We start from the raw sequence: 21,494 nt of genomic DNA on the forward strand, positions 1-21,494 counted from the left end.
TCAAAGAGCCAAATGCAATTAACATACTTTAGGACAGTGGTCAATTCATAACGTACTACAGGATTGTACTAAAATAACTGTACGAATCTTGGCTGGTGTAGGACCGCGAGAGTCCTGTACATAATATTTTTTAAAACTAGCTATACTGCCTTTTATCATAATTATATTATATTATATATATATGTGTGTGTATGTATATATTTCTTAACAGAATTTGTAAGATCCAATTCAAATGAGTATACAACAAACAGGACGTACATGGTTACAACACAAGAAAAAAAGACTAATTTACGTCCATCAAACCATAAAACAGCAATGTACGAAAAGGGAGTAAAATGTGCTGGCATTATGCTATACAATAAGTTACCAAACAAATTAAAGGAAATCAAATCCAATGTTACATTAAAGAAAATTAAAAGACTACCTATTATCACATTGTTTCTATACAATAGATGAATATAATCAGTTGCAATGTAAAAGTAAATTAATAAAATTAGTCCATTCATGTATAAGGTATGTTGTAATATTGGTATAATGATGCTCTAAACTACTATAATATATAAATGTGTGAATTATGTTTAACAAATGTGTTTAATATACGTACTGCTTTAATTAAGCATGACGAATCCCATGTACTATTGGAAAATTATTTCAAAGTTCGTACACAATGGAAGATAAATAAAATAATAATAATAATAATAATAATAATAATAATAATAATAATAATAATAATAATAATAATAATAATAATAATAATAAAAGTAAATCTATGGAAATTGCATTTTTCTAAAACCTGGCCCCGTACCAAGGTTGAAGAAAATATTTTTACAGTTAAAAGTTAAATCAAAATTCAGATATATATTATGATGGCCAGTTATACTCCTCCTATTATACACTTTTCATTTTTATTTATGGACCGGATGAAACATACCTGTGGGCCGCCATTTGGCCATCACTGTTCTAGAAATTATCTATTAGCAGAGTTTGTGTTTACTGATAAAAATGTGTAAGTAGTAATGGAAGGTTTCAGAAGTATCTAGTATTTGGTAACAGGTGATATTCAGAGCATGGGTTGACCCTGGAGATATATTATAACAGAACAACAACAAAATGTGATTTACGAAGAGCTGTATCAAGATGAGGCAGATAAATAAAGGAATTCTGTGAAAAGACAAATCTACGAATTAAGCTCATTCATAATAGGTTATTGGTGTTGGTTTATAGCTAACCTTCAACAAGTGATTAATGTACACTCATGTCCAAAATTATTGTCGCATGCGTATAAATATGTTGTTGTAGGAATATAATTTGATAACGAATTAGCCTGGTATTTCTTATGTTTGTATGCGTATAATCGGCAAACACTTGAATGTGGCAAATTTCATGCCAAAAGAGCAGTAAATAAGAACAATAAAACGAAAATAAAACTTTCTTGTTCATTTAGCAAGATTTTATTTTTCTCATTCTAATTTTCGTATTTATAATTGTTTTCTTAAGAAATTTACCACAAATATCTCAGTATTAGTATATAGAACTTTAGAACAGTGGTCAATTCAGTACATATATACAGTATCAGTATATATACTGTATATATACTATATATATATACAGTATATATCAGTATCAGTATTAAAAGTACTCTGCAAAATCATTATCAAATTATATTCTTACAAGACAACAGTTATAGATATGCGACAATAATTTTGGACATGAGTGTACGTGGGTCATTCGGAGAATAAAGAACGTTCGATCATACAGAAATAGAAAAAGCATATTGTAAGACATACTTCTATCTACTTTTCTACGTAGTCGCCTTGGACATTCAGGCACTTGTCATACCTCAATACTACTTGAAGTATCCCTCCCTCGTATTAGGATTTCTCCTGCTTAGTCAACCAGTCCATGACAGCTTTCTTCAGGTCCTCAATCATCCGCAAAGCGTTTACCACCACAACTCTGCTTCATCTTCGGGAATAGGGGTGATGTGAAGGAGCCTAATTAAGAATGTAGGTGCTCAAATGTGTCCCATGCGGTGTACGGGTGTACACTGTCATGGATTAGAACAATGTGACGCGAGAGTTTGCCTCTGTGGCAGTTCTGAACCGCACATTTCATTAACCAAACCATTTTCTTATAATGACGTGGGTAAAAAGGAATTCAGTAAAAGTGTATATGCCGCACGGAAGAAAAAGAAATATTGTATTAATTTTAAAAAGACAAGTAAATGTTGTTTTTGTTATTGATTAATTAAAGATTAATGTATGTGAAGTTGATTAAAAAGAAATTTAACTAGTAACTGACGTGCTATTAGGAGGAAACCCTCGACATAGGGAGATTGTGTAGGAAGACGTAAAAGTGGAGGAAAAAAATACAATATAAAAAATAAATAATATTAACATTATATTCGTGTGTTGATATTTGATTATCTGATTCATTGCGTTGGTAGTCGAGTGGTAGCCAGAGTCGTAAGATATTTAACACTTCTGTCGTAATGAAAAGTTTGATAAAGATGTACTTCGGTGTCAGTTTCATCTTAAGTAGTTCATACAGCATTAATTTTTGTGTTCGCAAAAAAACTATTTTTCTCGAAAACTACACATGAGGGTCTACGTTTGACGAGATGTATCAACTATAGTACTCGTGCCGAGTCATGAAGCTTGGGCTCTAAACCAATCATACAAATATTTTGCTTGAGCTCCAACACATCGGGAAACTTCGTACAATTCGTGGAGCCGCTTCCCGAGAGCACACTTGGGGAAACGTCAAACAGCTGAAATTCATGAACAATGTTGCCAAACTTTGAAGATATAGTAAACGAGTATATAAAAAAAAAAGCATTTAAAAATTAGCAATAATAACACTGCACAACAATAACTACTGTAACAACTATTCTAAAATGGTAACAATAGCACAAATAGTGACAACGAAAACATAACACAACAAAAAAGAATTAAGAAAATGGAACTTTACGCCAATCAAACAACACTGTACTCTCGGGAGATGTTTTCCGTGGGGGTTGACGACCGGAACACACCCTCGCATTCTATTGGATGGTGAAATCGGTAGATATAGGTCAAGCTTCACGACTCGGCGCGAGTACTATAGTATGTCTCATCTCTGGACATTTTTTCATTGAATGATAATAATATTGACGAATTTATTTGACAGACCAGAGAACTTAGACCAAACTAGAAACTAATTTGCTACTTATTTCTAATACGAAAAGAAAAACTAAATAAGATTCTTACCTAAAAACAATGTTGCTGGAAGCGTTGATATTTTTACCCCCATATATCTTTTCTGCAAGATACTCCTGGGGTCGAACTTGGAATTGCTTATAACAGCTATCAGAGAAGGCTTGGAAATCCCACTTGGACTCCTCAAACATATCATCTACACCATTGTAACACATTGGCATTACCATCTCAGTACATGCCTGCAAAATTAACAAATCTTCTTTAGTAACTACAGCGTTAAAATAAACTAATTTCCTGACAGGACGCTCAGAGCCGAAGCTTAAACTGCCCGAACAACAATTTGAAATTGGGGGATGTTTCTTTGATTAATTAAAAATTTAATGCGAGGAACGGGAGGGGCATGTCAATAACTTAAAAGGTCAATGGCCGATCGGAGGATTACCTTTATGGGAGGAATTAGGACAGGTCCGCGAGAAAAGTTTTGGTATTTCACATGAAAAATTAATGAGGAAAAGTTGTTACTTATCATTGGTATGATCATCTTCTGGTGCAAAGAGTGCCTCGTGTGCTAGTGGTGGACAACATTGTGTCCGCGGGCTTTCTCGCGATTCTTGTTTCCTTCCATATTCTCATTCTACCAATTTTTCATAATCATTCATCTTCATTAATCACTTGTCTTTTTCAGCCTCAACGGTATAATCGTGGGACATTAAATTAAAATTTCACTTCATTTCGAAAGTGAACGTGAAATAAAAGCAAGGACAGGAATGGCGAAAGAAACCATTATAAATTTGTACTAATTTACTTTTCGTAATGTGCAAAATTTCCTAATCCACCATGCATCTAATGAAGATGAAGGGCTCCTTTAAAAAATCGTAACGTATAAGCAATGTACTCTGACATACAATACTGACTAAATGAAGAAATTTATAGGGTTTAAAGATGGGTTCTTTGCGTTTCTTTACAACTGACATCGTTATACATTAAAATTCACATGAAATGGGACTGAAGTAACCGCTCTACAACTAACATGCATGATATTGAAAATGATACACGATAATTCGTATTTACGCAAATCTAATGCGCACCTCCTTGTCCACATATAGCATCCAAAAATTATGGTGTACATTAGAAAAAATGAAATGAAATCTTTGAGTTTTATGTCCCACGGTTATGCCGGTTAGGCTAAAGGAGACGGTGATGATGAGTAATGAATGAAATGGTGGAATGAAGAAAGTGGGAGGAAACGGGAGAACCCCGAGAAAACCCACGCACACGGTGGTGTACATTAGAATCGATGGCACTATAGATTCGAGTGCAATACTGATAGCATGAACCGAATAATGAGCCACGCCTACCATTAACAGTTCATTGTTTGTGTACAAGTACCTGTTTATTTCATATTGGTAGTACAATAATTTGATTCCAAAGAGTGAAAAAGGGCACAACTGGAACAGGAATCGAACCCGGGATCTTCGGTGTCCATACTGATGAGTTAAGCACTACGTTACCCAGCCTGTTTCCTCAACTCTCTCACTTCCGAAGTCTGTGCTCTTTCACTCAGACCGCATGGGTTGTACTAGAATTTCCTGTTGGATTTGGACAATCCAGTGCTCACATTCAGAACATCTCTGACGGTTATACTATTGTCACTGACTGAACGAACACAGACTTTGGGAATGAGAGAGCACACGGCTGTTGAGGGGGAGAGACTGGGTAGCGTATTGATTAATGCATTAGTACGGTATACCCAAGATCCCGGGTTCAAATGCGGGTCCACTCATGTACTTTTCACTCTGTGTACGATTGAATTTGCACCTATAGAGGAATTGGTGTGTTAAAAATCGGTTGTTTCTTTCATTCGTTATTATAATAGTAACCGTCAGAGGTGTTCTAAAAGTGGACACTGGATTGCCCAAGCACAACAGCAAGTTGTGGTACAAACTATATGGTCTGAGCGAAAGAACACAGGCTTCAGGAGTTAGATGGTGTACGGCTATCATTGAATTTGCACCTATAGAGGAATTTGTGTTAAAAATAGGTTGTTGCCTTCATTCGTTAATATAAAGTACAGTAATTTTTTAACAATGAGTATCACGTAACAACAAGTCACTTATAAACTATCTATTCTGACAGTTCATGTTACGTAAAATAAATATGAATGTGCATTACATTCTCCAATGAACTTTTCGTATTTCAAGTTTAAATTTGGGATGCACCTTAAATTCGATGGTGCATTAGATTCGCGTAAATACAGTAGTTTTGACAACTATCAAATATTATATGTATATTTATAATTCAAGACTTTTGACATTTTATCCGTATTTATTTAATTACACTAATGTTTTAAATGCGTTTATCGTTAGAATTGTAATGATTTGGGGAATTCTTATACAATTGTTGTTAGGGTTGGCTGGTTTAAACCAGCTGGTTGATTGAAGAAAACCAACTGGTTTAAACCAAAACACGAAACGTTTGTAAAAGTGTAAGTGTTCGTAAAATCTTGATGAACACACATTTGTGAGTTATCCCGTATATTCAGAACTAAATTCCCATTCACTACTTTAAGAGGTTATGCTATAAAAGCAACTTTTGTTTATTTTATAAGTTTATGAATGTTTCTTTTGTGATTTTTTAATAGTTTCTTATTATTGTTATGCAACTTCAACCAAAGAAAAATTGTAAATATTATATCGTTTTAATAATGTTTACTATTGATAAAATACATCGAAATGCCGTACTTTTTTGGGAGGGGGTCATACAAAGCCCACGAGAGGCATTTATTGAAATCAGAAGTATCTTTGGTATCTATTTATGTATAAATGGGTCAGAGGCAAAGTGGACTCAAATAATTCGTATCTTTATTCACTTTTCTTACTGATATGCAAATTAAGTTGTTGTATTTCTTTAACTTGGACTAATAAAAGTCGTAGTGAACTAACTTGTACTAAATTAGTTCTTCTGTACTCAGCAGTATTTTGAGATTGTCCGTATGTAATTCTGTATAATGGTTTAACTTGTGCAACTGTTTATCCTTTTGTCCTTCTGAAATGACTTGACAATTATTAACAAGTATGTAAAGATCAGTATAGCATAACTATTTTTATCAGGAGTCCTTGGTGAGTAAGTCGGCAGACGTATCGCATTTGTGGCCAATTAGTTCCGGTTTGAAGTTCAAATGGAGGACAATTCCTCTCGGATATAAGCCGAGAAGCGGTTTGGATTCCGCTTTAAGCTTACGTGACCCCTTCCAGCATAACCCAGTTGTTGCATAGTAATACCAAGGAGAAACGAAATTATTTCTGTCCATATGTGATATAAATACATAGAGCAAATTATTTAAAAAAAAAAAACTGTTTTAAACCCAAAAAAAAAAGGGTTAAGGTTTTTTTCAATAAAAACCCTGGTTTTTGCCAACCCTAATTGTTGTGATTTAACTTCAATTGTTACATTATTGTAATTTTATATTTCAATATTTAACAATTACCTATTGTTACCAATTACAGTTTGATTCATAACAATAACAGTTTCCTTAAATATTACTATTGTTTTCATTCTTTTAACTTTTTTCGAAATAGCGTAATAAAATATTCTAAACTTTACTTAATTTCACACTTTCCTATCTTCTGAATGTGCTATCGCGTAATTCTGTAATTTTATTAGACTTCCAAACTATGCCATGCATATATGCTGTAAGTCTTTCAAAACAGGTTTCGGAACGGAACTCACTTCTTTCTATTATATCCTCCTATATTGATGAATAGATCTACATATAGTCAACTCCCTTTTAAAAAAAAAAAAAAAAGTGTTTTTTTTCTATTGCATGTTGCGCTAATGCTAACATCTCTGATTGATCTAATCGTATATATATCTTATATGCTCCTCAAATCTAGTCTTAATTGCACGTCACGTTCTAATTGTCCAATGTATTTTAGGTCACATTCATATGGAATTGATTAGTACCTGGAGAGTCGGATCATTCTTGATCTTTCACGGAATGTAGCATTTAATCTCTAAAAGGTGGCAGGTGAATTGTTCTATTTACATACGTATTTATTCAATAAACGACTTATTTTATTAGAGGTATCGAGAATAAAGGGAATGAATGCAAAGTTTTATTTTTCTTCCGAAGCTGTCTGAATTCTACTTTTGTTACATTTTGGGCATTTTCTTCTTCTTCTAAGCCTTTTCCCCTTAGTTAGCTGGGGTCGGTTTTTCGGATCGTTGTCCTCTACTTGTTTCTATTTTGTTTCATATCCGATGAGCCACCACCAGTGTTTCTTCCAGACGGTTTTTTAAGGGGCACTGCCCAATGAAGCTCTTAAAGTGCCCCCAAGGTGTCTCAAAAGTCGCCTGACAGGGTTGGCAAAAACCATGGTTTTTATTGACAAAAAAGGTTTTTTTGGTTTAAACCCGGGTTTTTTTTTTGTTTAAACCAGGTTTTTTTATTTAAATAATTTGCTCTATGTATTTTTATCACATATGGACAGAAATAAGTTTGTTTCGCCTTGGTGTTATTATGCAACAACCGGGTTATGTTGAAAGGGGTCACGTACGCTTAAAGCGGAATCTAACCGATTCTCGGCTTACATCTAAGGGAAACTGTCCTTCATTTGGACTCGAAACCGGAATTAATTGGCCACAACTGCGATACGTCTGCCGACTCACTCACGAAGGACTCCTGATAAAAATACGTCGTATTGATCTTTACATACTTGTTAATATAATTGTCAAGAGTCATTTCAGAAGGACAAAAAGATAAATAGTTGCACAAGTGAAACCATTATACACATTTACATATGGACAATTTCAAAATACTGCAGAGTACAAAGAACTAATTTAATCCAAGTTAGTTCTCTACGACTTTTATTATTCCAAGTTAAAGAAATACAACGATTTAATTTGCGTATCAGTACGAAAAGTGAATAAAAATACGAATTATTTGAGTCCGCTTAGACCCATTTATACATAAATAGATACCAGAGATACTTCTGATTTCAAAAATGCCTCTCATGCGGTTTGTATGACGCCCCCCCCCCCCCCCAAAAAAAAGCATGGCATTTCGATATATTTTATCAAAGTAAACATTATTAGAACGAAACAATATTTAGAATTTTTCTTTGATTGCAACTCTATAATAATAATAAACTATAAAAAAATCACATAAGAAACATTCATAAACTTATACAAAAAAACAAAAGTTGCTTTTGTAGTATAATTCCTTTGAGTAATGAATGAGGAATTTAGATCTGAATATAATACACATAATATACGGGACTGAAAAGTAATAACCCACAAATGTGTGTCCATCAAGATTTTATGAACACTTACACTTTTACGAACATTTTTCGCTTCTTGGTTTAAACCAGTTGTTTTTTTTTTTAAAAAACCAGCTGGTTTAAACCACCATGGTTTAAACCAGCCAACCCTGTCGCCTGACATAGGGTAACTTATTATCAGAGCTACAACAAAATGTAAAGGGGAAACCGTCTCCAAATATGACGTTTTCAATCTAAAATGATTTTTTTTTTTTAAATCGGACGAGCCGTTTGGGCTGTACACTATTTATGCGCCCAATGTTAAATTAAAATGAAATGTTGCCATTTACGTGGATCCACAACATAAGTGAATGAAATTACTGTTTGTTATGCTAACGTGTCGATGGCCAGTCTCCATTTCAAACATTCCCCCTTTAACTATACTCTTACAAAATTTGTCCACCTCCTGTCCCGTCCTTCCCTCCACTAGCCCCAGGTAAATGGCAACGTTGCATTTTCATTTAACATTAGGCGCATAAACAGTGTACAACCTAAACGGTTCGTCCGATTTAAAAAATTCCTTCACTTTAAATTTTAAACATTATATTTGGAGATAGTTTCCCCTCTTACATTTTATTGTAACTCTGATTTTAACAGTGTTACCCTATGTCAGGGGAATTTTGAGACACACTGTATAATAATAAATACCAGTAGAGGGAGATGTGCCCTTCGGAATACTAAGTGTGCCCCCAGGAACATTTTTTTCTGAAAGAAACACTGTTCACCACACTGCATCATAACACAATCTTCCCACTTCTTTGGCCAGCCTAGGCTCGTTTCCTACTCACTTCTATAGCATCTGCTCGGTGAGCTATGTAATTCAAAAAGTATCCTACTTACATGTCCAAACCATGGCAGTCTACTTTCTTGCACTTTTTCTACTAATGGTTTCACCTTTACTGTTCCCCGGACTACTTCATTCTTAATTTTGTCCTTTCGCGTCAAAATGTCCATTCAGCATTTTGTTATTGCCTTAAAAATATCTTTATTATAGTGATTCACTAGAAAAACCTATTTTAGATGACTTATTTCAGCTTGTACGTGATTTTCATATAAATTAACTAAATATTGAAATATAAAATCATAACAATGTAACAATTAAGGTTATATCACAATATCCGTACAGCGATTTCCGAAATTAATACAACGCTGCAGATAAACGCACTCAGCGTGTTTTAACATCAGTCTAGCAAAATAAACACTGACGGAATATCGAAAAACTATGTATAGAATTATAAACATCTCCGTGAACATTATGTGGAATATATATGTATATTCAAGCTTGTATTTCAATACTACATTTTCCCTTATATTTCTTACCTGGTAATTCCATCCAGCATCTCCTAGTTCAGGTTTAGCACTTGCATTCACATTTAAACACTTAGCGCTGCCCGTGTAATTGAAGTAAACACTAACAGCTTTGAAGAGAGATTGTAAGAGCTGTTTATCTTGAAGCTTAGAATCAGGAAGTTGTTTGCATACTGCCTGCAAAAATGAAGAAATAAATATACCAATTTTAATATTAGTTATCAATGAAGTTGCTGTAAATATGTCTTTTGTGTCATTTACTTTAAAAGTAACTCCACTGGAACAGCAGTTACTTCTATATGTATTTTTCTGTTAGACGGTATGTAAGTCATGAGTCCCACTTTATGGTAATCGACAGAATTATATCCAGTAATATTTTTTTTAAGCGTGCGTTGTTAATTCACACTTTTATAAACTTCCAAACCACGATGTACGTAGTCTGCACACAAGTATGGGAAGTCTTATGGAACAGTTATGTCTGTCGACAGATATAACAGCATAAAAGGTAAGACAGCTAGAAACTGTTTTCTCATATAGATTGAACGACCCTAGAATTGGTTCCTTCTCCATCCTTATCCCTGTAATAGACCCTTCTAAGCCCTTAACATTCTACTGAAACTGAGGGCGCGATGGCTGTGGTAGAGCGTTCACCTCCGGTGCTTGGGGTCCCTGGTTCGATCCCAGCTCGCGCCGTGTGGACTTTGTGGTGGACAAACACCGTGCTCGTGGGTTTTCTCGGGGTTCTCCCGTTTCCTCCCACTTTCTTCATTCCACCATTTCACTCATTTCTCATTATCACCGTCTCCTTTAGCCTAACCGGCATAACCGTGGGACGTTCAACTTAAAGATTCCATTTCATTTTTTTACTACTGAAACTGGAAATCTTTGAGTTTAGCGTCCCACGATTATGTTCTTTAGGCTAAGGGAGACGGATGATTAAGGCAAGTGAATGATAATGGAATAATTGGTGGAATGACAAAGTGGGAGGAAGCGGGAGTACCCCGAGAAAACCCACAAGCACGATGTTGTCCACCACAAGCTTACTTGGCCGATAATCGAACTAGGGACCCCGCACACCGGAGGTAAGCGTTCTACCATTGAGTCACCATGTTCCCCTCTATTGAAACTGGATTATGTGGAAAAACCGCAAGTTCAGGTCCCACTAAAGAGAGAGAGAGAGAGAGAGAGAGAGAGAGAGAGAGAAAGCGTAAAACTTGTTTGAAATCAGTTTAGTGTCCACAGGACACGTCATGTAGCCAGAATGGAATGGAGTAGGAACGTTCTCAAAGTTTTGACTGGAAATCCAATCGAAAAACGACCATTAGGAAGACCTAGGCGCAGATGGAAGGACAACATTAAGATGAACCTCGCAGAAATAGGAATACAAAGTAGAAACTAGATCCAGATGGTAAAGAACAGAAGTGAATGGAGAGGTTTTCTGAATGCGATATTGATCCTCCGGATCCCATAGATCATAGAGTGAGTGAGTGAGTGTCCACAGGATAGGTTTGAATGTCAGCTACGATCCTACTGAAAGACGAAGTACTTTAAGTTTCAATGTGGATCCCATAAAACAAGTGAGTGTCGTTTTACAGTATGAAATTAGAGCTCCCTCATGATAAGCGGTTAGGATACTCACCTTCGGCGTGGGAGACAGATTCGATTCCTGGTAAGAACTTCCGGTTCGAATCTCACGTTAAACTGTAGGTCCACGTCCCATACAGTCTCTCTGCTGAAAGGGACGCTACAATGACAAATCAAATCAACAGTGTGAAACTACTGTACACTTCCAAACTATGCGAATTCAATAGTCAACTTTAAAGTAGTAAATCTATCACTACTGGTTACAGTTAAGATTATAGAACCTGTTTCTCGGACGGTACATTCCAATCAAAACGCAATTCCTCGCTATTTCTCACAGTTTTTGCTCTAAGGAAGAAAATCAGAGATGAAGCATTCTTGGTACTGATTTCATATCTAAAAACTGCTTGTCGCTAACTATTTCCGTTCTATATGCGATTAGTGTTATAAGCGAAAAATAGTGTTTTTCACCACTTCCGGTTTCAAGAAATAGGTGAAAATCTAGACAAAACACATTCTTGGGACTTTTCAATCTGTCCCGAAACCCTTTTTTTGATATCCCTTACATTTTTGCTCTATAGAAATTCATATTAAAACCGGAAGTACTAGTAAATTCCGACCACTTACGGCTTTGATAGTGCGTTGTTGGTGGAAAAGTTTTTATTCCAAGTACAGTATGTTCTTGGCGTGAGGGAAAGTGGAATTTCGGTATCGAGCGATAGTCCCGAATAATTTTGCCCTAAACATGACATACGTCTAAAAAAAAACATTTAAATAACATGGGGAATTTTTTCATCCCCCCCTTTAGACTCCCTAAAAATTAAAAATATTCATTTTTGGTAATTTTCCTGTGGGTTAATCTGAAAAAGCTACAATCATGCTAAATTTCCAACTTCCCACGTCAACCGGAAGTATTATTATTTTATGTCAGCGAGTGAGTGAGTTCACGTAGTTTTATGCATAATTAGGATTAGGATTGTGGATTGTGTTTGTACGTTGTGTTGAGTCACCGAATTGTTTGCAAGAAACCGCTTCTCGTTACCTGTTACCATTTTTGTTCTATGGCGATAAACGTTGAAACCGGAAATAACTAATTTGAACTACTTCCGGTTTGAATACTGTGTTAATGGAGGAGATGGAATCTATTCTTGCGAGAAACAGCATCTCGATCTCTCTTACAGTTTTTGCTCTCGTACTTGTCAACAGACGGACGTACGGACGCACGAAGCAATTCTATCAGAATTCCAACATTTATGCATACCATAATTTGATAATCTAAAAACGCACACGTTTTTTAGTATTCTAACTATTAAATAGAATAAGTGTTATTTAATCTACAATTTTTAAAATACCTTGAAGGATTTTTTTAATAACGGAAGTGGTTAACACAAAGACTTTTCAAGTTGTTGGAAGTACTTGGACTTGCAAAAAAAGTGCATTACGGGGTACTAGGGGTCATTTTTTTTTTCTTTTGCAGGTTATGGAATTATCTATCTAATATAATTACAAAGAGATTCCGGCTTATTCAAACCTGGGCGTCAACACGGTTCCGGACAAGACAAATATTGCGAAGTGAAATTTTGTTCTAAAGCGGATCAGCAGCTAGGGTACACAGTTAAGATTCATATTCTGCAGTTATATCTCCACGAGGAGGCAACAATTCTAACAATAGAAATATTAAAATATACAAACCTTAATGGGATAAGCCGGTAATGGTAGAAGAAAATCACTCGCATAAGGATAATCCTGCATTGCTAAGTTTGTATAGACATCAGACAGCCAACCTTTCAATCGGTTAACATCGCTCGTAGTATTTAATGGTGTACAGAGATTCCAGTTCTTCGTCAGCCATGCTTTTCCTCCATCTGTTACATAAAATGAAGAAGTAAGAATCACCCACTGCTCATTCAATGCATTTACAACGTTAATTGTTAAGCACAAGTTTTGATAAACGTGATAAAGACTATCACTGAAACAATATAAACGTGATAAAGACTATCACTGAAACAATTTAACAGGTTCTATAAAATACTTATTGTAATAAAATCTATTCAGTTGACCAACTCTCTAAGCAATTTGCTTGACAGCACACACGTAAATAATCTTGTTCAGTAAGGCAGACACTTTTTTCGCACTTATAGAACAAGATCCCACACTTCCATATATTATAGCGGACCAAGAGTATGGAACTTTATGGTATCTATATCAGAGCGCGAAACTTCCACTCACAACTGGAGACAAAATATTTTTCTTTGGCTATAGATATTTTCTCAAAAACTTATCAAGTACTTTGCGACCAAACCCTTTGAATTGATTACCACATTCAGTCCTAAAATTGCGTGCCTTCCCTAGGTTATAGTTATAAAAAAAAAAAAAATACAAACCTGAATTCGTAACGTTGTCAATAGCCTTCCATGAATTTCGAATGGAATTCGAGCATTCCGGAGATTGTACTGTATAATCTGACGTAACGATGCGACCAAAGGCGTTGCACGGAGTTAGACCAGTGAACGACCAAATTGGTGCAGACGCTGCAATAGCCCTGAATCAAACGAAGAGGACATAACTTAATTCAAATTATGTAAGAAAATAGGTAATTCGTTACTAGCGAGAAAGTAAGACAAAAGCAATGAATAAACTATTAACTTGTCAGTCCTTAAAATAAGTTTTCGATGCCATTGATATTTCGAACTTTGTTCTAGTCCTTCATCGAAACCAATTAACTGAGCTACAAAACTTTTTTTTTTTTTTTTTAGGTAATTAGTACGGTAAAACAATTGAACCATAAAACGATTCATTTAACACGTTGGCTACCAACGTCCCATATATGGGACACAGCTGATTTTACGAGGAACCGATTCATAGACATAAACCGCCACTATAGACCGGTCATAAGAAAATTACCTTACCCACAGACCATCTGCTAGAACGAGCCCGAGCGTCTCACATATGGGACGCTGGTCCTTGGTGAAAACCAATGCGTCCCAAATATATTTTTTGTGTCGGTAGCGAACGCGTTAAAGCATGGTTGTCGAATGGTTTTAAAACAATTCTTTAATGATGTTCCAAAATATCAGAATGGCGCCAAAAAAAAAAAAAAGTAAGCTAAGGATGAGCATTTCTACAAAACAGTTTGTAATTCTTTTGAAATAGATAAAGGTTTTAAAGTGATGTAAGTGTACAAGAATTTCTGTGAAGTTGTCTGTAGTCCTTTTCAAATAGATAAATAAATATATGCATAAGTAAAAACAAAAGAAAGCATTCTTAAAAGTTCGGTTTACTAAATCTCCTTTATATATTACCCTGTTTGTCCGTGTGTCCGTTCGTTCAGGAGAAAAAAAAAAGAAAGGATCAAGAACGAACTGATGGATCACCATCAATTTTGACCAGCGTGTAGTAGCTCAAAAGTTACGAATCGGGTTCGTTAAAATGGAGATTCAAACCAGAAGTGACAGAAATCATCCAATTCCGGTTCAACCATAAAACAAAAACGGTAAAAAAATAGCGATAAGCAGTTTCCTGCAATCAATTAATCGTTCTAAGAACACATTTCATCTTCATCCTTAACACTCTACTAAAACAAAGTTCCGATTCCAATATCAATATACACAGACAGGCTTGGCTGGTTTAAACCAACTATTTAAAAAAAAAATGAAAAATGCTTTAAATTGTGTGAACTTCATGGTGACGTTTCCACATATCAAACCATCTGCATTAGTATTATCTCCTCTTCACCTTTTAATCAAAGTACCCCATGTTCAATTCTCAGTCGAACCACAACCCTTCTTTCATGTGTAAACCAAGTAGCGGTTTCAATGTCACTTTAAAGCAAAAGTCTTCTTGATAACCTCGGTATTACATAAAGATGTTAAGCGTAAACATACGAAACGAAGCCAAATTGTATATTTCTGCTTGCCTAAATATCTGTTGTTTTACAAAGAAGCCACGGTTGCTTAAATATATTGATAGACATTGGCAAAATTTATCGACTGCCTACGTAGCTTCCAACATTAGCTTGGATTGGACTTCGTTTTAATTTTATTGAATGATATCTACACAGTAAATTTGGAATTCAATACCCTAGTACTGATTATGATACGTTGACCGTAAAATTTTACATGCAAAGCAATAAAGGGATTTGCTTTGCATTTAAAGTTATAACAGGATTTTCTCAATGGCTAAGGCGGGAGTTTCCCGATTTATATTAAATCTGTATGATGGTTTCACTTGTGCAACTATTTATCTTTTTGTCCTGAAATGACTCTTGACAGTTATATTATCAAGTATGTAAAGATCAGTACAACGTATTTTTATCAGGAGTCCTTCGTGAGTGAGTCGGCAGACTCATTGCATTTGTGGCCAATTAGTCCCGGTTTCGAGTCCAAATAGAGAAAAATTTCTCTCGGATGTAACCCGGGAAGCAGTTTGGATCCCGCTTTAAACTTATATGACCTCTTCCAGAATAATTCTGTTGTTGCATAATAACAGCAAGGCGAAACAAACTTATCTATCCGTATGTAATATAAATACATAGAGCAAATTATTTAAACCGAAAAAACCTGGTTTAAACCAAAAAAAATCAGGTTTAAACCCTTCAAAAAAAAAACGGTTTTTGCCAACGCTCTACACAGCAGAAATGATAAAGAGAGTGAGAAGTGGATTTTTGGAAACAATATACTATTCTAATAATAGGTACCACCTTCTCTCTTAAAGGAAGAAAACAACTACTTTCGGTTTTAATGCTGATATCTACAGAGTAAAATTTATAACAGACAACGACAACGGTTTAATGCAATCAATTTAACGTCTCAAGAATAAATTCCTCTCCTTTCTAATCTCTACTGTATTAAAAAAAAATGAAATCTTTCAGTTTTACGTCCCATGGTTATGCCGATTAGGCCAAAGGAGACGGTGATGATGAGTAATGAATGAAATGGTGGAATGAAGAAAGTGGTAGGAAACGGAAGAACCCCGAGAAAACCCACAAGCACGGTGTTTGTCCACCACAATATTCACTTGGCGCGAGATGGGATCGAACCAGGGGGCTCAAGCACCGGAGGTGAACGCTCTACCACTGAGCCACCGCGCCCCCTTCTACTAAAACAGAATGTGGTAGAAATCCACTAACGAACAGTGCGTCACAACGTATTTTTATAGCACTAATCTCTCAGCTTTAGCTATTACGTTTACGTTTACATTATTACGTTTTTTACATTATACATATACTTACCCTTGAACTACATGTGGGTACTTCATTCGAAACCATGCTGCTAACATTCCACCATATGAACCTCCAAATGCTATCACAGGACTTTCATTTTCTTTGGTTTGATTTTCTTTTAAGTAGTAGATCAGATCAACGTAATCGGCAAGAGCTTGCTGCGATGAAAGGTATCCTAAATTTTTAACGTCCTGCAAAAAATAAATAAAGATGAAAAGTAAATAATAGTAATAATTGTTAGAAACATCACTGAAGATGCTGCTGAGTTTATGACAATACAATACTTCGTTTAAGAGTCTTCATCCAGGCGAAATTAAAATACCGCTAATTTTACAGTAATTATGTGATATCTTCAAATAGATAAAAGATAATCGAAATGTGGAACAAGAGCGCCCTAGACAATATAATTTTACATGAGAAACCGTTATCACGACTCACTTATCTGCTTTCGATTTCGAGCCATTTTGAAAATCGGCATTTATTTTTGCGTTTCTATACAGCTGAAAACGGAAAGCCGCTAGGTGACTTGTGATAACGTTACCTCACGCAAAATAATATTGTCTAGAACGCTCTTGTTCCATATTTCAATTATCTTTTATCTATTTAAAGATATCACATAATTACTGTAAAATTAGTGGTATTTTAATTTCGCCGGGATGAAGACTCTTAAGGCTCGTCTTGACAAATAAATAAATAATACCGTACATGTACCAAAAGTACAAACTAACCAAAAGTTCAAAACAACGTAGAAATTTGTTGGTTAATTCAGTTCTAGCGTCCCGTCAGTACCACCGCTATACGGGCTGGTACGATAATACAACAAATTGGAGGAGGTGATAATAGACACGAAATTAACCACAAAAAAAAAAAAAATGAAAATGAAAATGGGGTCGAGAGTGGCAGGATTTTACAGTGAGAAACATTCAAAAACCGGCGAAAATGTTGATATAATGGCGAATATCTCGTAAGAGCAGAAAGATATCCCTACAGACAGATAAAGAATTTACTTGTGGAGATCGCAGATGCACAACGACTACTCTGCTACCATCGTTACGTCATTGTATTTGTCAGAGTCAACTTTCAGTGTGTTCTTTGACCCGACAGCGATATCTTTCCCCACTCACGAGATATTCGCCATTATATGAGCGCATCACCGGTTTGTCAATGTTTCTCACGGCAAACGGTGCAACTTTCGACCACGTTCTTTAGGCAAATTCCTATACACAAAATTTGAAGATTGTAGAATTCCAAAATTAATGAACAAATGCAGAGAAACTATTTACAAATGTACACTCATGTCCAAAATTATTGTCGCATGTCTATAAATATGTTGTTGTAGGATATAATTTGATAAATTCGCCCGGTATATCTTATAATGTTAGTATGTGTATAATCGGAAAAGACCTGTATGTGACAAATTTCATGTAAAAAGAGCAGTAAATAAGAACAATAAAACGAAAATAAAACTTTCTTGTTTATTTAGCAACATTTTGTTTTATTCATTCTACTTTTATTTACAATTCTTTTCCTATGAAATTTACCACAAATATACATTTCCCGATTATACACATAGTATCAGTATTAAAAGTACCCTGCAAAATCATTATCAAATTATATTCTTACAAGAAGACAGTTATAGATATGTGACAATCATTTTGGACATGAGTGTACATAAACAAATGCAATTTTACATCATTTTACTTACAGCTAACTGGAATTCCTAAAAACTACTTGTACTTCCATGCTTCCGGCTCCCCTGGAGCCTTGGTCACAGAGATTACATTTAAAAGAAACATTATAGTGATGATCCAAGAATTTTATTTGGGGCCAAAGTATATTTTATATATATATATATATATATATATATATATATATATATATATATATATATATATATATATAGAGAGAGAGAGAGAGAGAGAGAGAGAGACCTGGTTCCGAAAATGTGTTTTTTTGTTTAAGATACCAAGAATTGAAATTAGATACGGTTGACTATGAAATAGGAGGCTGTAACTGAAAAATGCAAACAACATTGTCATAAAAATAACACCAATATGAGCTGGCAACCATTCACTACAACACAGAACAATACAAAAATTTAGTCTGCCATGTTACAACGTGCTCCTCCAGCATTTGGTGAGTGATCAGAAACTTGGACAAGTTGTTTTCCGCACTACTCGACCCTGATGAGTCCATTCCTTTTATTTTCAAAATTCCTTCTCTAGTTTTTAATTTCCGTGATCAAGGGTTGAGGGGAGGACTGAAGGCTTGTAAGTGCAAGTAGTTTCCAGAAATTATAGTTATTTGTAAGTAAAATGACTGTAAGAATTCGTAAGTTTATTAATATATTGTCTGAAGTTGCAACCTTCATAGTTCTCAAACATTTGCTATGTTTTATATTCTATTTCAATCAATGTTTGTACAACTTTATTCTCTTAGTGGTTGAAATGTTTCATTATTTGTGTAACAATGATTTTTATTGTTCTTTTCGGTGAAAAAGAACCACAAGTATTGTTATTAATCACTTTTAATTTTATGAATAAAACTAATTATAAAATCCCATTATTTATCAAAATTATCTATTCAAATATGTGTCTTTCCGCAACTGAAGATCCTTACGTAAAATTGTCAAGTCTTGAGATACAGGTTTGGAAACGACGCTGTGACGAGTATCGCCTTTTTTTGGATCGAAACATAATGCGCCAAACGCATACTTGTATGTTACCATTTTACTGTTAATAGGATTGCATTTTATACCTAGTGGGTTTACCCATAACCAGGCCTCGAAAAATCTACCTGCCCAAGAATGCAAGGTTGGTTTGATTTAACTCCGACTCTGGATAAGTACACAGAGCTGTTCAAAGAAAGGCGGATGGCCAGACATTTTTGAGCAAGACTGTACGTCTTGTAGTTTGAACACTGAAATACCTATAATCCACTTTTTATTTTAAACGGATCGAAACTCTTTTATAATGGGTTATTCATGTTAAAGAAATCTACTGAAATAATTGGGGCTCTCCGACCCCACTGATGATCCCAAATTCCTTTTACTACATTTATTAAACTAAACTCTCTCTCTCAGAAAAAAAATATTTGACGCAGGTAACACTAACATGTCTAAAATCGGAAATTACTTCTTGGTTGATATGATTTGTCTGAAAAACTTCCTTAATTTCATCTCCTTGCCAAGCATTTTAAATTCATACCATTCGTGAAGAATGCTTTCTTTTACTTTTTCAAAGTCCGTGGTAGAACTTACTTAGACTTCAACATATCTCTGGTTAAATGTAAACTGGAAACTGAACTTTATACCGAATTTATTATGATTTGTTCTTAATCTATCAAAACACACAAAACTTACTACTACTGGCAAACAAAAATGGAATAGTAACGAGAAAAAAAAGCTAGGCGCTAGTCTTTTATTTGTAGTAAAAATGGCGATCTGGCGCAGATTTTTTTTTTTAAGCCTTGCCTATACCATCGCACCTACCCATCGTTAAATACGATTTCTATATTCCATAACAATACAGTACTAAAAGCTATAATCCAATTGGTTAATTTATTGGCAATTATCGATAGAAGCACATGAAAATATCGACAAAAGCAATACTCGCTAAACTAAAACTGAATCTATATAACAAATGAATTTTCGTATAAAAGAAATACATACCAGATATGACTTTTCTCCAAACGGCAAGGACTTCCCATAGTATCGGTGCTCAGCAAAAACAATCAGTGCATTAAACGTTGGTGCAATTTCGAACATAAAACCCTAAAATTTAGAGAAAGGATTTTTTTTTTCAAACAATATTTCTAAACAGAACTAATTTTTTTCACCTCATAATATTAATTTATTGATATACAATTTCAATTGTTATAATTGTAAATTTGTTTTTGACAATCGATCAAAATTTTATTAACATTTAAATTTTTCAAATTACAACATACTTTTATACATTTTTTCACCGAAAATGAAAATTACTTCATTATAAAAATTGCAACATAGGTTACAAAAATATATTTTATATATTATTAATTAGCGGAAATTGCGTGAGTTTGGTGAGAGGAGGAAGATTTCTTCCAGTGCCTTTCCCGGTGGAAGCGTTCCTAGCATCGCTGCTTCGTTTCCTCTTTGCACAGCCATACTTAATCTCTGTATAAAAAAGGCTGAAGCTCGAGTGTCGCCGTTTTGAGAGTTATTCGGCGCCCAACTTCTTTAATACAGTTTAGTCGTTCATGACCCCAGGACCCACAAGTTGCGATCGTGATGAAGTGGTATTTGTCCAAGAGGTTGTTATATTTTCGTCTCTTTTCAGATTCTCTACGAGTTGCGACCATCCCAGCTTTTGTGGAAGAAGCAGGAAGATTCGAGGGGGCTAGAGTATCGGCACAAGTGAAATCCCATATTAAAGCCTTCCCTCGTTTCCATGGCACCAAAGACATTCCATCAGGTCTCTTGCCGTCAGAACGACTACACCCCTTTGGCTCTCTCATGGAAGGCGTTCCAGAAGAGATTAGGGCTCTCATGATGAGATCATTAACATCGGAGTGGCGAGAGTATCTGCCAGCACTGTGTAGACATAATAGGCCATGTATACCTTTCTTATCCACTAAACTTCCGCAAGCAAGGCACGATGTCCACTGGGAGATACAATCAATAATCTCAGCTTCAGAATCTTGATGAATATCCTGGCGAAGAAAAGAAGTGATCAATGGCATAGAGCTATGAATTGAAGAAAGGAAAGATGGAGTGGCCAAATCAAAGGCTCGACGAATACCTAGACCTCCGTAATCCACTGGGAGAGATGCCTGTAGCCATGACCTATCCGTAAGAGAGCAGTTGAGAAGAGATTCTAGACCAAGTTGGAT

At 35.2% G+C, this 21,494-nt stretch overlaps 1 protein-coding gene across 2 annotated transcripts in view; it reads right to left on the bottom strand.

Annotated features, from left to right (window-relative positions):
• The window catches only part of LOC145681190 (lysosomal Pro-X carboxypeptidase), a 46,041-nt gene that overhangs the window by 13,009 nt on the left and 11,538 nt on the right, over nt 1-21,494 (bottom strand). For both annotated transcript variants that reach the window (XM_081752676.1, XM_081752678.1), the window contains exons 3-8: nt 20,296-20,397; nt 16,635-16,816; nt 13,789-13,946; nt 13,097-13,269; nt 9,836-10,000; nt 3,249-3,436 (exon numbers count right to left, since the gene is read on the bottom strand). In XM_081752676.1, the coding sequence (XP_081608802.1) occupies nt 3,249-3,436; nt 9,836-10,000; nt 13,097-13,269; nt 13,789-13,946; nt 16,635-16,816; nt 20,296-20,397 (968 nt within the window). The remainder of the gene's footprint in view (nt 1-3,248; nt 3,437-9,835; nt 10,001-13,096; nt 13,270-13,788; nt 13,947-16,634; nt 16,817-20,295; nt 20,398-21,494) is intronic.

This window comes from Thermobia domestica, chromosome 3 (genome assembly GCF_964235325.1).
Source record: "Thermobia domestica chromosome 3, izTheDome1.hap1.1, whole genome shotgun sequence".
NCBI classification, from domain to species: Eukaryota; Metazoa; Arthropoda; class Insecta; order Zygentoma; family Lepismatidae; genus Thermobia; species Thermobia domestica.